We start from the raw sequence: 14,199 nt of genomic DNA, 5'->3' as shown, positions 1-14,199 counted from the left end.
ATTCCTCCGGTTTTGCAACGTTTAATTGAGCAGGAGTAGGAGAGATTTGTCAAACCCTTAACGGATGAAATCATTACCATGAATATTGGTACTGATGAGGACCCGCGGCTGGTCCAGATCGGGTCCACGTTGTCTTCGGAGGAACGCGAGCGCTTAGTCGCTTTATTAAAAGATTTCAAAGATGTTTTCACGTGGTCCTACGAAGACATGCCTGGGATCGATCCTGAGATTGTACAGCACCGGATCCCCCTTGACCCCGAGGCCCGACCTGTCAAACAGAAACTCAGAAGGATCTGCCCAGACTGGGCTCTCAAGATTAAAGAAGAGGTCACCAAGCAAATCGATGTAGGCTTCCTGCTGGTGTCCGAATACCCGACTTGGTTGGCCAACATCGTTCCAGTGCCGAAGAAGGATGGCAAGATCCGAGTCTGCGTGGATTTCAGGGATTTGAACAGAGCTAGTCCGAAGGACGACTTTCCCTTGCCGCATATCGATGAGTTGGTGGATTTCACAGCAGGGCATGCTTTGCTCTCATTCATGGATGGCTTCTCAGGGTACAATCAGATAGTAATGGCACCTGAAGATCGGGAAAAGACTGCATTCACCACCCCGTGGGGGACATACTGCTGCAGAGTAATGCCGTTTGGGTTGAAGAATGCCGGAGCTACTTATCAACGGGCCGCGACCACAATATTGCACGACATGATCCACAAAGAGGTTGAGGTGTACGTAGACGACATGATTGTCAAGTCCAAAGAAAGACAAGGCCACTACACTGCCTTGCAAAAGTTCTTTCAAAGGATCAGAGAATTTCGGTTGCGGCTAAATCCTCAAAAGTGTACGTTCGGTGTTACAGCGGGAAAAATGCTGGTATTTCTGATTACACAAAGGGGCATCGAGGTCGATCCTTCAAAAATCAAGGCCATCTTAGAAATGCCACCACCAAGGACTGAAAAGGAGGTGCAAGGCTTTCTAGGTAAAGTGTAATTCATAAGACGGTTTATCTCGAAATTAACCTTGACTTGTGAACCACTTTTTGGTCTCCTGAAGAAAGGCAAGAAATTCCAATGGGACGGCCGATGCCAAGCTTCTTTTGAACAGATCAAGAAATATTTACAAAACCCGCCCGTGTTGTCGCCACCAAAGCTGGGGAAACCGGTGATATTGTACCTTTCAGTGATTGAGACCACAATGGGCTGTATGCTCGCGCAAGAATCCGAGGACAAGGTGGAGAGGGCTATCTACTATCTGAGCAAGAAGATGCTAGAGTATGAGACTCGCTACACACCATTAGAGAAGGCTTGCTTAGCTTTGGTATGGGCTACTAGGAAGCTGCGGCACTAACTGTTAGGCCACTCCGTAATGTTGGTTTCACGACTCGATCCCATCAAATATCTTTTCGAGAAACCAGCACTTACGGGTAGGCTAGCTCGTTGGTTGTTGTTGCTCTCCGAATTCGACCTGAAATATGTGACACGCAAGTCAGTCAAAGGAAGAGCTGTGGCAGAGTTCTTAGCCGATCATCCAGTCGAAGGAGGTGAAGCAGTTGAGTACTTATTCCCAGATGAAGCCATTTTGCACATCAACGACGAATATTGGACGATGTACTTTGACGGAGCGTCAAATCAATACGGGTATGGGATAGGAGTGTTGCTAATAGCACCCGACAATTCCCGTATCCCTCTAGCCTTCAAACTCCGGTTCAAAGTCTCGAACAACGAAGCAGAATATGAGGCATGCATTGCCGGTCTAGAAACAGCCCTGGAATTAGGGGCAAGACGGTTGGACGTCATCGGTGACTCGAACCTTGTTGTGTCTCAAGCAAAAGGAGACTGGAAAGTCAAAGAAGAAAAGATGATGATGTATCAGTAGACCTTGGACTTGTTAATTCCTAGGTTCGAGAAGCTAAACTTTGCTCATCTTCCAAGGGAGAACAACAGGTTCGCAGATTCTTTAGCAACTCTATCTTCCATGATAGACATCCCGTTTGGAGTCCGGATGCGTCCAGTCATCATTGACCATAAATTTGCTCCAGCCTATGAGTCGATTGCTGCTATAGATGAGGTTCAGGACGAAAACCCCTGGTATTACGACATTTGGAACTTCTTGGAGAAGGAAGCATATCCGCCAGGGGTAAATGCCAAGGATAAAAGGGCAATCAGAAGAATGGCCATTCAGTTCATCATCTGTGGGGGTAAGCTGTATAAGAGGGGTCATCTGGGAATGCATAAGCTGTGTGTTGATGCCGAAGAGTCGAGACATTTAATGGAAGCCATCCATGGAGGGGAATGCGGTGCACACATGAATGGAGTAATGCTAGCACGGAAGATGCTCAAACAGGGTTACTACTAGTCCACCATGGAGGAGGATTGTATCGATTTTGTTCGGCGATGCCACAAATGTCAGATCCATGCAAATCGCATGAATATCCCGCCGTCGAAGCTGTACAACATGACTTCGCCATGGCCGTTTTTAGTTTGGGGAATTGACGTGATCGGGGCTGTCACTCCGAAGGGGTCGAATGGGCATGAGTTCATCCTGGTCGCGATAGATTATTTCACAAAGTGGGTTGAGGCCCAATCTTATGCGGTGTTGAAGGCGTCGCACGTTGCGAAGTTTATCAGAAATAACATCATCTGTCGCTATGGGGTCCTAAACGAGGTCATTTCAGATAATGGTTCCCACTTCAAGAAGGAAGTGATTGACTTGTTGGAGAAATACAACGTGGCTTTTCATAAGTCATCCACATACCGGCCGCAAACCAACGGAGCGGTCGAGGCCGCCAACAAGAATATCAAACACATACTGCAAAAGATGGTGGAAACCTACCGGGATTGGCCAGATAAGCTGCCCTTTGCTCTGTGGGGCTACCGGACGTCAATCAGAACTTCTACCGGAGCGACTCCGTATTCATTGGTTTATGGGATGGAGGCCATTCTACCTATCGAGATTGAGGTTCCGTCATTGCGAGTATTGGCTGAGTGTCAAATAGCCGAAGTAGATTGGCAGCAGAGCAGGTTTGAGGAACTCATGCTTTTTGACGAGAGGAGACTGAAAGCACTGTACCATGTTCAAGGTTATCAGCGCAGAATTGCCCGGGCTTTCAATAAGAAAGTTAAGTCCAGGAATCTAAAGGAAGGAGATTTGGTGCTCAAGGACAACCGAGCTCCCATCCACGACCCAAGGGGCAAGTTCAGACCTAATTGGACTGGTCCCTATATCATCCAAGCTATCTGGTCAGGTGGAGCTGTGGTTCTGATGGACCTAGATGGCCTGGAATTTTCCCAACCGATCAACATGGACAAGTTGAAGAAATATTACCCCTGAGAGGCTCGCTAGGCCGAAAACCCGAAAGGGTGACCTAGGCAAAAGTTAGAGCACAAAAAATTGGAAAATATAAAAACTGAGCTCGCAAGGTTGAAAACCCGCAAAGGGCGACCTTGGCAAAAGTTAGAGCGTAAAAGGAGAGTGAAAATACTCGAGTATTTATGTCTTATTCACCCAAAAAAAAATACTCGAGTGAACCTAAGCCTGAACTACGTAAGGCTTGATTCCCATCTTTGGGATACGTAGGCAACTTCATCCTGAAGTTCAGCCATAAACTCTTCCCCGATCAACTTTGTCCATTTTTGACCATCTCAGTCATCTTTATCCGTCACCATTTATCGCAATCTCCGGTGCAGTGCTATTCAGACTAGGGGCAACTTTCCGTTGCCACACGGTGTTCCGGTACTATTCAGACTAGGGGCAACTTTCCAGTTGCTAGGATCCGGGGTTGTGCATCTCAGTGACAGATCTTAGGCGTGTCCAGTTCTGATCCATATCGAAAATGGTTTTGAAAAGTTTTAATAAAAGTTGACTTTGTTCAAATTAATCTCTTTACAACTAAGACCATTTTTGGACTAAAGCGAAAAATTTTCAGTACCACAACCTTCAATTTCATTGATTTCAAAACAGAGTTCTCCTACTCTTGCATACAATCGAAGTTGCTTTTTTTATTACATTCATAAAGAAAACTTGAAAGTACTAATAAAGTAACAAATCCGGGGCATAGTCAAGTCAAGTATCCCTGCGCCCCCTCCCCGAAGCCTCTGACGCCAAGCTGGGCCCAACCTGTGCCTCCTCGTTAAGACAAAGTGCAACTGAAAGTGGGAGCAGGGGCCAGGAGCTCTCTAGTCCTCCATGCTGTGGCATATCGGGCAAGCTGTGCACCTCAGACCGGGAAAGCAGCCGGGTACTCAATCCCCTCTGGCGGGCAAATCTGATCATGACCGAACTGGCGCAGGAACCAGAACGGAAAGTAGAACACACAGTGGGTCAGACCAATCAACTGGATCCCGATCAGCCGAGACATACTATAGCTCATTGCCGGGAGATTGAGCCAAGGACAACGCCAAGCAATGCGACCTACAGACAAATTACACATCCAGTCAAACCACCACCTTTCATCAGGGGCATCGACTAGGCGCTGTCGAAAGAAATAGCCTCGAGCAGAGTAGGCTGGGCAAGAGTCCACAACTTGCAATTTGTCCATCAACCATACCTGGGGAGGGATGAAAAATGAGAGAATAAAGAATAGAGAGGTGTACGGTGAGGGAAAAGTGAGAAAAGGTTTTTTTGTGAGAAAAACCGAACCTGAGGGCCGAATGATGTGAGAAAATACATATGTAAGAATGGGTGGGAAACATTACCTGCAGCAGCAGTGGACTCCCAGCAAATCTGGTCGTCTCCCGGCGATAGATAGCATCCAAGCCCATCAGCGTCTCGGCCAAGGTCATGGCGATGCAGCTCTTTCCTTCTTTCAAGCCTTGAGCAACTTCAATCAGACGAATGCTAAATCCGACAAAGCCCGGGGAAACCTTGCCAATAATGATTGCTGCGGTCACTAGCGTCAGAAGAGCGATGAATCAAACCAAGGATATCCCGTTTCCTATTACAGATCAGAGACCGAACGTCATGCGCGGTGAGTCCACACATCCGCCCTAAAGCTTGGGCGTGGCCAAAGTGGAACTGGGGCAAGATCTCTTCAAAAGTTGGACATACCTCTTGCTCGCCGAAGCTAAAGACATGCGTCACCGGGTTCCAAAACCTCGCCGCGGCATGGAGGAAAGGAAGGTGCAGCGGAGTGTGACTCAGCGTGAACAGCGCATTCAAGCCGAAACCCCGGAAGTTCAACTTTTTCGAACCATCTAGAGAAGCGATCCAAGCTGTGAGATTTTCAACGAGAAACGCCTCCATTTTTGTGCAAAACTAAGATGAATTGAATGAACCACGGAGCTAAGGCTTTTAAAGAGGAAAATACATTATTCGGGGGACAAGTGTCAGAAATTTGATGGTTGCTGAGCTGAGTGGCCGGCCGGCCACCTTTTCGGGCAGGCCAGCCAAAAACTGGCCGGTGGCCTCCCCTTTGCAATAAATCTGGCCGGTCGGCTCCCAAAAGTAGCCGGCCATGCTCCAATGTGTGTCTTTAGCCCTGTTTTACCCTCCAAGGGAAAGTTTCAACCATTTCCATGCAACGGGTGTGTCGAAGGCCTCTATTTCCCTTTGTTTCGGATGCGTTCCGTTGCCCAGATCGTCCGAAATACACTTTGTTTTGTTAAGTTTTGTTTATCGAGTTGTTGTTTTGTTTATCGAGTTGTCGTTTTGCTTATCGAGTTGTTTGTCGAGCTGTCGTGTTTCGTGTTTTTGAGTTGTTACTCTTTGTTTAAGTAATTTTTGTTTGAGTCTTGTTTATTGAGTTGTCAGCACCAAGGTTTTAAAAACCGGACCGGTGAGCGAATCGGAAAAATGATCGGGTGGACGGGTCACCGGATCGAACCGTGACGTCATAATTATGTCATAAATAATTTTTTTTAAATATAAATTAATAATTTAAATATTAAATTTTCAATTTTTTTTAAAAAAAATCTTAAATATTTTTAGTGATGTTTTTCTATAATTAAAAAAAAAATTCCTGAATATAAGCCATAACACTTCACATACTAACAACAAATAAAATTAAAGATGAAAATTTAGCCATTAAAAACAACAATCATAGTAAGAAACATTATGAAAGTATCCAACCAAAGCAATCCATAAAACATAAGTTACAAAAAAGACAAAACTAAGTTCAAAGTTCACAGACAACACAACATAACATCACAAACAATCTTTGATTTTTGCCTAAATCTCCTAGGGACGATAATTTAGCCAATCATCATCATCATTCTCATTCGCATTTGCACTAGAGCTCGGATTGTTTGATCTATTATCAATGTTCACGTCACCAAAAGATCCCAAGTCGATATCATCTCCAAGAAGTTCTACCTCCATATCATCCTCAACATCATCTACAATAGTTAAAATAAAATCATTAAGCTATCATTTTGATAATGATTGATAAAAAAAAAAAAAATTGTTGCATAATGATGAAACAATATTTTCTAACCATCTCGTAGACCATGACATTGCTTCTTATATCGTGGAGGCTCATCTTCTTCATAAAGCATTTTTTCGAGCTCATCATAATCAAGCAATGGAGGCTCCTCTTGTTCTAGTCTTTCTTCTTCAATAATCCAAAACTCGGTTTTGTCAATGCTTTCAATGTCAATGGGATCATAATTCCTTGTTTTGTAATACTTCCTATATTGATTCAATTATAAGACTAAATAAACGAATAAAATAAAGAATCCATTAGTTACTATATGAGAAAGATTAATTTACCTATTCTTCAATCGCAAGTTGTAATGAACATACACAAGATCATTAAGCCTATGATGTTCTAGTCTATTCCTCTTCTTTGTATGTATGCGTTCAAAGACGCTCCAATTCCTTTCACACCCAGAAGAGCTGCTAGTTTGACTAAGAATTCGAATGGCTAACTTTTGCAAATTTGGAGCACTATGTCCAAACATCTTCCACCATTCATCTTATTATCACAAAAGAAAGAAAAATATTATAAAAAATTAAAAATAAAAAGAAACAAGAAATAGATAAATGAGATAAAATATTCTAATCAAAAGCATATAATAATGATAATTACTATTAAAAAAAAAGAGAGAGATTACCAGGTTGTGTTTTCTTTGATGTAACAATGGCAAGCTCTCTTCCAAAACTGTCTTGTCGATCTCGAAACAATCTAAGTTCATTCATGAGCTTCGTTTTACTTGATGTGGCTTTAGTTTCAATCACATCAAGTACACTATTCATAACCTCTGGCTTTTTGCAAAATGAAGCTTGATCATATTGAAAAGCTGGGTTCAACCAATAAGCAGCCGCATGTATATTCTTTCGCAATTGATTATCCCAACGAGTTTTAATGATTGTTGTGTAAGGCCTATACAACCTCTTATTTCTCTTGAAAATATCTTTAATACCTTTGATTGCCCTATACATGCCTTCATAAACATATCCCATGGACGGTTTCTCATCCCCATCAACAATACGCAAGAGACGCATAAGTGGCTCAACAATCTTAACAATGATGAAGCAATTCTTCCAAAATTGTTTATCTAAAATGATATCAATGGCATCCTTTCCTTTCTTCTCTTTGGCAAATCTTGAACTTGCAAACTCCTTACTTGTCACCAAAGCTTGCAAATCATGCATATGCTCATGAATACTATGCAATGCAAGGAAAGTAGTGGCAAAGCGCGTTGCTCCTGGGCGCACAATTTCAGTCCAACTCTTCTTCTTTCTCAACCGAGCTAACAACCATGAACGGTTATATATACCTTGTCACCGTTGATGCCTTAATAGCAAGCTCATGCACATGATTCATCTTGGAAATTTCACTTAAGATTAAGTTCAAGCAATGAGCTGCACATGGAGACCAATTTATAGATTTGTAAGTAGCATTTACAAGTCCTCCAGCAGCTTTATAATTTGCTCCATTATCTGTCAGCATATGAACAACATTCGACACTCCTACCCACTCAATAACCTCTAGAAACAATTTAGAAAGAAGAGTAGCATCTTTGACAGCATCAGAGGCATCAATTGATTTCACAAAAGCAATTCCCATAGGGCTATAGACAAGAAAATTTATTAGATTTCTTTGTCTAACATCAGTCCAACCATCACCCATAATAGTACATCCACAAGCAGCCCAAGAACTCTTCAAAGTGTGAATATACAATTGAAGCTCTTTTTTTGAGTCTCCCAATAAAGGAACTCGAAGTTGATGGTACGTAGGGACCTTATATCCTGGACCAATGGCAATTGCGGCATCAAACATGGGCTGAAAATAAATGGAGTTCACAGCATTGATTGGAATACAAGTATCATAAAAGAATTTGCCAACAATCATATGTGCTCTATGTATGGCTTCTTTAGTTTGGAGGGCACTTTTGATAGTTGGTTGAGAACCAGGAGTGGTCCTTGGTGCAAAATAATCACCAATTTTTGTTGATTCATGTCTCTTCCCCTTCCCTTTCTGTGTCATTGGTGGTCTACTCTTATTCCCACTTCCAGCTCCTTCATTGATTGAAATGCCCTTATTGTTCTGAGGAATTGTTCTCACAACCTCATCATCCTCATCATCAACATTGACATAAACATCATCACCCTCAAATTGAAAGCCACCTGGACCATAAGGATTTAATTGATCATAATTTTCTTCACTTTGTTTCTTCTTTTCATCAAATGCTTTCAAAGATTCATGCATTTGATATTGAATATCTGGGGGAACTTTTTTACATGGCCTAACCTCACCTGACTTCTTTGCAAGATGTTGCTTCATTCTATTAATCCCTCCACCTTTAATAGTTTTCCCACAATACATACATGAGTAAGTCTTCTTCCCATTGGCATCTCGTCCCTCAATAACATGTGCCCATGCAATATCAGATTTTCCCCTTGTGGCTTGTGTGGAATTAGCTGTTGAATTCTGGCCAGATGACATCTCTCACAACTACAACTTAGAATAAGAACAAATGAAAAAAAGAAAAGAGAAAAAAGAAAAAAAGTACTCCTATTCAAATTAATATTCCAGAAAGTAGGATCATAATTATTCAAATTAATAAAAATGGTGTAAAATCACAATTTAACTTCATGGGTATCCAAATTATCACCACTGAATTCATGGGTATCCAAATTATCATCACTGAATTCACAAATCAAGAAGCAACCCAAAACACAAATCAAGAAGCAACCCAAAACAACATACCCACCAAATCACAATTTAACTTCATAAATATTTGAAAATTAAGGTCATTTAATATTAAATTGACTGGTAATATGAATATTGACCCGTTTCACAATCTGATGCAACAGGCATTAAAGTAAAATCAAAAACTCAATCAAAGTGAAAGCATGATAGAGATCTTCAGATATTTAGGCAGGAAAAATAAGAAATTTATAGAAAATATCACAATAATATCAACCTGTAAAACAATGAGTTGCCACAAAAAAAAATAAATAAATAAAATAAAATGGTGTAAAATGTTTGAGATAAAGAGATAAATTAAAAGGGATGAGAATACATACCTTTTGGGTGAAGATAATGAGATGGGTTTCTTCACAAATGCACTCTCTGCTTCTCTATACCCCTCTCTCTCACTTTAGTCTTCACTCTCAACTGAGATGTAGTCGTTTGACATTGGGAAATTAGTGCACCATTTCAATTGAAAATATGTTTTCTATATATCTATGATTTATCTACAAAGGGGGGAAAAAAATTCTGAAGGAAAAAATAGAAAATAGAAGAATAAAAAATCTGTATATATTTTTCAATCTGAAATTTTTTTGTGAGAATCTCTATACATTTTTCATTTTGTAGAAAAAAATAGAGGAAAAGGAAAATGGAAAACAGAGAAGTGGAGTGGAGAACAAAGAAGGAGATTCAAAGATTCATCAAAATAATACCTGGACTGGAGGCTGTTGGCGGCTGTGATTGTTGGCAGCAATGGAGGTGTGAAGTTGAACCTTGCTTGATTGATTCGTTAATGGTGAAAAAAGAGAGAGAGATAGATCGGATAACAGAGGGAAGGGAGGAAGAGACCTGTGTGAGTGTGAAGAAGCCCTAGATCGGATGCTCTACAGCCGCTGAAGATAAGCCAAAAAAAATAGAAGCAGATCAATTTTTTTTTTTTTTTATATATACCTGGACAAAGAAGGAGATTCAAAGAAGGAGATTCAAAGATTCATCAAAAATTCAAAATAATACCTGGACTGTTGGCAGCAATGGTGGTGTGAAGTTGAACCTTGCTTGATTGATTCGTTAATGGTGAAAAAAAAGAGAGAGATAGATCGGATAACAGAGGGAAGGGAGGAAGAGACCTGTGTGAGTGTGAAGAAGAAGAAGCCCTAGATCGGATGCTCTACTACAGCCGCTGAAGATAAGCCAAAAAAAATAGAAGCAGATCAATTTTTTTTTTTTTATATATATATAAGTCAAACCGTCCCGGTTCAACTAACCCGGAACCGGTTCGAACGGTTCACCGGTTGAACCACCGGTTTCACCGGTTCTGTGAAAATAGACCGGTTTTTTCATTTGACCGGTTTTAGGGGGTCAACCGGACCGGAACCTCACCCGGTCACCGGTTCAACCGGTTGAACCGGCCGGTCCGGTCCGGGTTTCAAAACCTTGGTCAGCACTATTGTGTTTTGCTTATCGAGTTGTAAACTTGCTAAGGTTTTGTTATATCTTAGAAAGTTAAGTTGTTGCGTCGGTTCACTACCTGACTGGGCAAAATGCACAATGCACATTTCCATTCAATCTCATTATGGTGCAAAATGATGCGATATGATGCTAAGAGTTTAAAATACAACACTTTTTCAAAAGTTGTTTCATTCCATTATGCCTCGCTTGTTACAACATTTTACAGACTAAGGCACAAGTTTTACAAAGAATAAAACTGCCCGATAATATACAATGTGCTACAACTACTAGCAAAAAGATAAATAAAACAGGAAACAGCCACATCTGTGCTCTCAAGAGCAGGAATAAGAGGCCCTCTTCGCCCTCTTCTGCGAAATAGACTCCCCGCCACCATCGCCATCATCATCATCTGAATCGGAGTCGTCATCCTTGGGATCCCCCTCAGCCTCGCCTCCACTCCTGGAACCAAGACCGGAGCCGTCCTCTCTGTCAGCAGATGTCTCCGACTGACGATCTGCAGCCTCCTCCTCCTCATCCTCACCAGGCTCCTCCTCTACAATGAGTGCTCTGCGTCTACGAGACGACCCCCCTCCAGCTCCTCGAAAAGGCCTGGATGGCCCAGCTCCTCGAAAAGGCCTGGATGGCCCAGCTCCTCGAAAAAGGCCCAGATGGCCCAGCTCCTCGAAAAAGGCCCAGATGGCCCAGCTCCTCGAAAAGGCCCGGATGGTCCACCTCCCCGAGAAGGCCCAGGTGGCCTGGCCTGCGGCTGAGCATATACCGGGGGCATCTGAGAATAAAGAGTTCAATTTAAATACGTCAGTCCAAATATTGACAGCAGATGCAGATACAAGAAAACTACATGAAGTGGGTACATGTAAACACAGTGTATAAGTGAGGTGTGTGTCAGAAGTGCTCTACACAAGTAGCCTATCAATGCAGTAGAAATCAGCATACCATCAGAAGTATGATAAATGCTAGAAAACTAAAGGGTACCTGGAAGCCCATGATGGACAACTGCGCGTCCCTCCGCAGGACCATCCCCTCAAGTGAGGCTACCATCTCAAGCACCTGATCCATGTACTCAACAGGGGGCTGCAGATGCAAAGGCAAGGGTATCAGTAAAGGAATGAACGTCCAAGTATCTGAGTAATGAATCAAAGCCGCAAAACATATCGGTGGTGAGTCGGGGTCTTTGACATATCGATGGCCGGGCATCGGAGGCTCTATCGGGATCGAAATCGGAGAGGTAGTCCCATACTGCCACCCCATCAACTCGGTTGGCATGTCCGGGCATCCAGGATGAGGATAAGTCGGAGGAATCGGGGGAACCAATCCACCCCCACCTCTAGATGTACCAGCCCTGCTGGTGGAAGGGGCGTCTGCAGCCCGAGCCCGGGCCTGGCTTAAAGATGGCATGGCAGCAGACCTTATCGTCGGAGCACAAACTCCCGTCAATGGAGGCATCAAGTATATGTGACGGTAAGTAGCGTAATCCCCCTCCTCAAGATGTAGCAAAGCATCAGTACCCAGCATAGCACTAACAACATCCCGGGAAGGGAGCCTATCAGCAATCCGCATATCGACTGGGGGTGCTGAGGGAGGGTCCTGAGAAATGTACCCCACCCCAAAAACCAAGCCCTACCAACTGGCCCTTCGAACAGGTTCCTGTACTGGGAGGCACCCCACCCCCTGGCAAACCGAAATCAGAGACCTTCACCTAAAGACGCCCATGGCTACCATGTAATCTACGGATAACAGACGCATAAACCAAGCAGAAATCGAAAATGCACAGGACAAATCAAAGATGAAAACAGAAAGAATTGAGAGTTCTGAAATACCTCCGTCGACCGCACTGTGTCGAAATACTGCCGCAGATAAAGGAGAGACTCCCGAGGCCTTGGCCGGTGCTGGCCTTCAAATACAACCGAGTACATGGTCACAAGAGGCCCCTCCACCACCAACTCTGGGGCCAATATCGGAAAATACACATAGACCCACAACTGTGGAAAACAAAGCAGAATATGAAGTGCTGAGGGCAAAGTGCACGATACAGAGTATAAAGTGCGCCGTGTGTGCAATGTGCAAATAATGAGGAGCAAAAATGTAAATCAAGAGGCAGAAAGTACCTCCCAGGCTCTCCAATAGCCGCCAAGTGAGTCCCCCCGTCCGCGGGAGGTCGCGCTCATGTAGCAATAAAGGGTAGCCAAGCCGGCGCCACCCCAGTCATACCGTCTGACCTGTGACAGGTCCACCAAAGCACTCAAAAAATAAAGCCCAACAGTGTTCCCCCTGTCGGCAAACAAAGTGGTCCTGAAGAGGAACATCAGAAAGCCGCGGGCATACTGTGCTGCCTCCTCAGGAGTCCCGGGCTCCATCTCCACCCGCCGGAAATGGAAAGAGAACCAGGTATGCCAGACTCTCCCCGAAGGTCTATCAAGAGGCGGGCGAACCCCCAGCAAATATATCCAAGCAGCCTCCCACTGGCCCATGTCCTCGTCGTAAGGGATGGGCCAACCTCCCACGTCAAGGCCAGTCAATACAGCAAAGTCAAACGGGGTCATAGTCAAGTCCCCCGTGGCAGAAAAATGGAAGGAGTTGGTGGTGTCCCACCATCTCTCCACCAAGGCGGCCATCAACGTCCTCCTGGCAAGACAACGAGATAGCCCAGTACAGAAGGGCCCAAACCCCGCCAAGTCAACCAAATCCCGAACAGCCTTCGGGAGCTCAGCGTACCAATCTCTCGCCGCGGTAGAGCCATATCCCCGCATAGTGCGAGAAGTCACCTGCATTCAGAATGAATACATGTTTCAGCATAAAATGAATAAGCTGCGTGCAAATAAATGAATAGGCTGCGTGCAAAGTAAAGTAAGTGAGCCGCATGTTCACAATCAGTGTGTGCTGCGTGTTCACCTTCAATTTGGGCCGTGTGTTCAGAAAATCAGTGTTTGGGCTGCGTGTTCAACTCTCAATCAGTGTGTGCTGCGTGTTCACCTTCAATTCGGGCTGTGTGTTCAGAAAATCAGTGTTTGGGCTGCGTGTTCAACTCTCAATCAGTGTGTGCTGCGTGTTCACCTTCAATTTGGGCCGTGTGTTCAGAAAATCAGTGTTTGGGCTGCGTGTTCAACTCTCAATCAGTGTGTGCTGCGTGTTCACCTTCAATTCGGGCTGTGTGTTCAGAAAATCAGTGTTTGGGCTGCGTGTTCAACTCTCAATCAGTGTGTGCTGCGTGTTCACCTTCAATCTGGGTTGTGTGTTCAGAAAATCAGTGTTTGGGCTGCGTGTTCAACTCTCAATCAGTGTGTGCTGCGTGTTCACCTTCAATTTGGGCTGTGTGTTCAGAAAATCAGTGTTTGGGCTGCGTGTTCAACTCTCAATCAGTGTGTGGGCTGCATGTTCAACCCTCAACCAGTGTGTGCCGTGTGTTCACAATCAATTTATAGGCTGAATGTTCAGGAATCCAAGTGATTAAATCGTCCGTTCAGAATGCAAACAGAATGCATGAAAAATTCATAATATGTTACAGAAAAGGTAAGAATGAAGTAAATACATCTCGTGCCTCATGGGAGAGGTGATACTCTGGTTCCCGCAGAAAGAGATCCCCGGGTGCTTGCTCGTCGAAA

General features: G+C 43.8%; 3 protein-coding genes across 3 annotated transcripts; all 3 read right to left on the bottom strand.

Moving 5' to 3' along the window:
- Positions 1–6,089: 6,089 nt before the first annotated feature.
- On the bottom strand, positions 6,090–6,923 carry LOC145789899 (uncharacterized). The gene is made up of 3 exons (XM_082867483.1): positions 6,703–6,923; positions 6,428–6,621; positions 6,090–6,329 (listed from the first exon to the last, which is right to left on the bottom strand). The coding sequence occupies exons 1-3, from the start codon at positions 6,891–6,893 to the stop codon at positions 6,172–6,174; spliced, it is 543 nt and encodes a 180-aa protein (XP_082723609.1). The 5' UTR covers positions 6,894–6,923; the 3' UTR covers positions 6,090–6,171.
- Positions 6,924–7,023: 100 nt separating this feature from the next.
- On the bottom strand, positions 7,024–8,881 carry LOC145814769 (uncharacterized). Its single transcript, XM_082911747.1, has 2 exons — positions 7,713–8,881; positions 7,024–7,600 (listed from the first exon to the last, which is right to left on the bottom strand). The coding sequence occupies exons 1-2, from the start codon at positions 8,879–8,881 to the stop codon at positions 7,024–7,026; spliced, it is 1,746 nt and encodes a 581-aa protein (XP_082767873.1).
- Positions 8,882–10,799: 1,918 nt separating this feature from the next.
- Positions 10,800–12,544, bottom strand: LOC145789900 (uncharacterized). Its single transcript, XM_082867491.1, has 2 exons — positions 11,573–12,544; positions 10,800–11,366 (listed from the first exon to the last, which is right to left on the bottom strand). The coding sequence occupies exons 1-2, from the start codon at positions 12,155–12,157 to the stop codon at positions 11,133–11,135; spliced, it is 819 nt and encodes a 272-aa protein (XP_082723617.1). The 5' UTR covers positions 12,158–12,544; the 3' UTR covers positions 10,800–11,132.
- Between the last annotated feature and the right edge of the window lie 1,655 nt (positions 12,545–14,199).

This window comes from Camellia sinensis, chromosome 1 (assembly GCF_055761805.1).
Source record: "Camellia sinensis isolate YWXY chromosome 1, ASM5576180v1, whole genome shotgun sequence".
Classification (NCBI taxonomy): Eukaryota; Viridiplantae; Streptophyta; class Magnoliopsida; order Ericales; family Theaceae; genus Camellia; species Camellia sinensis.
This window is presented reverse-complemented; position numbering and strand designations above follow the sequence as displayed.

Bases quoted from the DNA above. Each gene is read 5' to 3' on its own strand.
- LOC145789900 (XM_082867491.1), bottom strand. From the start codon at position 12,157: ATGCGGATTGCTGATAGGCTCCCTTCCCGGGATGTTGTTAGTGCTATG. The intron at 11,367-11,572 runs GTACCCTTTAGT...CTTTATTCTCAG, and splicing joins TGTCCATCATGGGCTTCCAG to ATGCCCCCGGTATATGCTCA.
- LOC145814769 (XM_082911747.1), bottom strand. From the start codon at position 8,881: ATGTCATCTGGCCAGAATTCAACAGCTAATTCCACACAAGCCACAAGG. The intron at 7,601-7,712 runs GTATATATAACC...TGCATTGCATAG, and splicing joins AAGGCATCAACGGTGACAAG to TATTCATGAGCATATGCATG.
- LOC145789899 (XM_082867483.1), bottom strand. From the start codon at position 6,893: ATGTTTGGACATAGTGCTCCAAATTTGCAAAAGTTAGCCATTCGAATT. The intron at 6,622-6,702 runs GTAAATTAATCT...GAATCAATATAG, and splicing joins AACTTGCGATTGAAGAATAG to GAAGTATTACAAAACAAGGA. The intron at 6,330-6,427 runs GTTAGAAAATAT...TAACTATTGTAG, and splicing joins ATGTCATGGTCTACGAGATG to ATGATGTTGAGGATGATATG.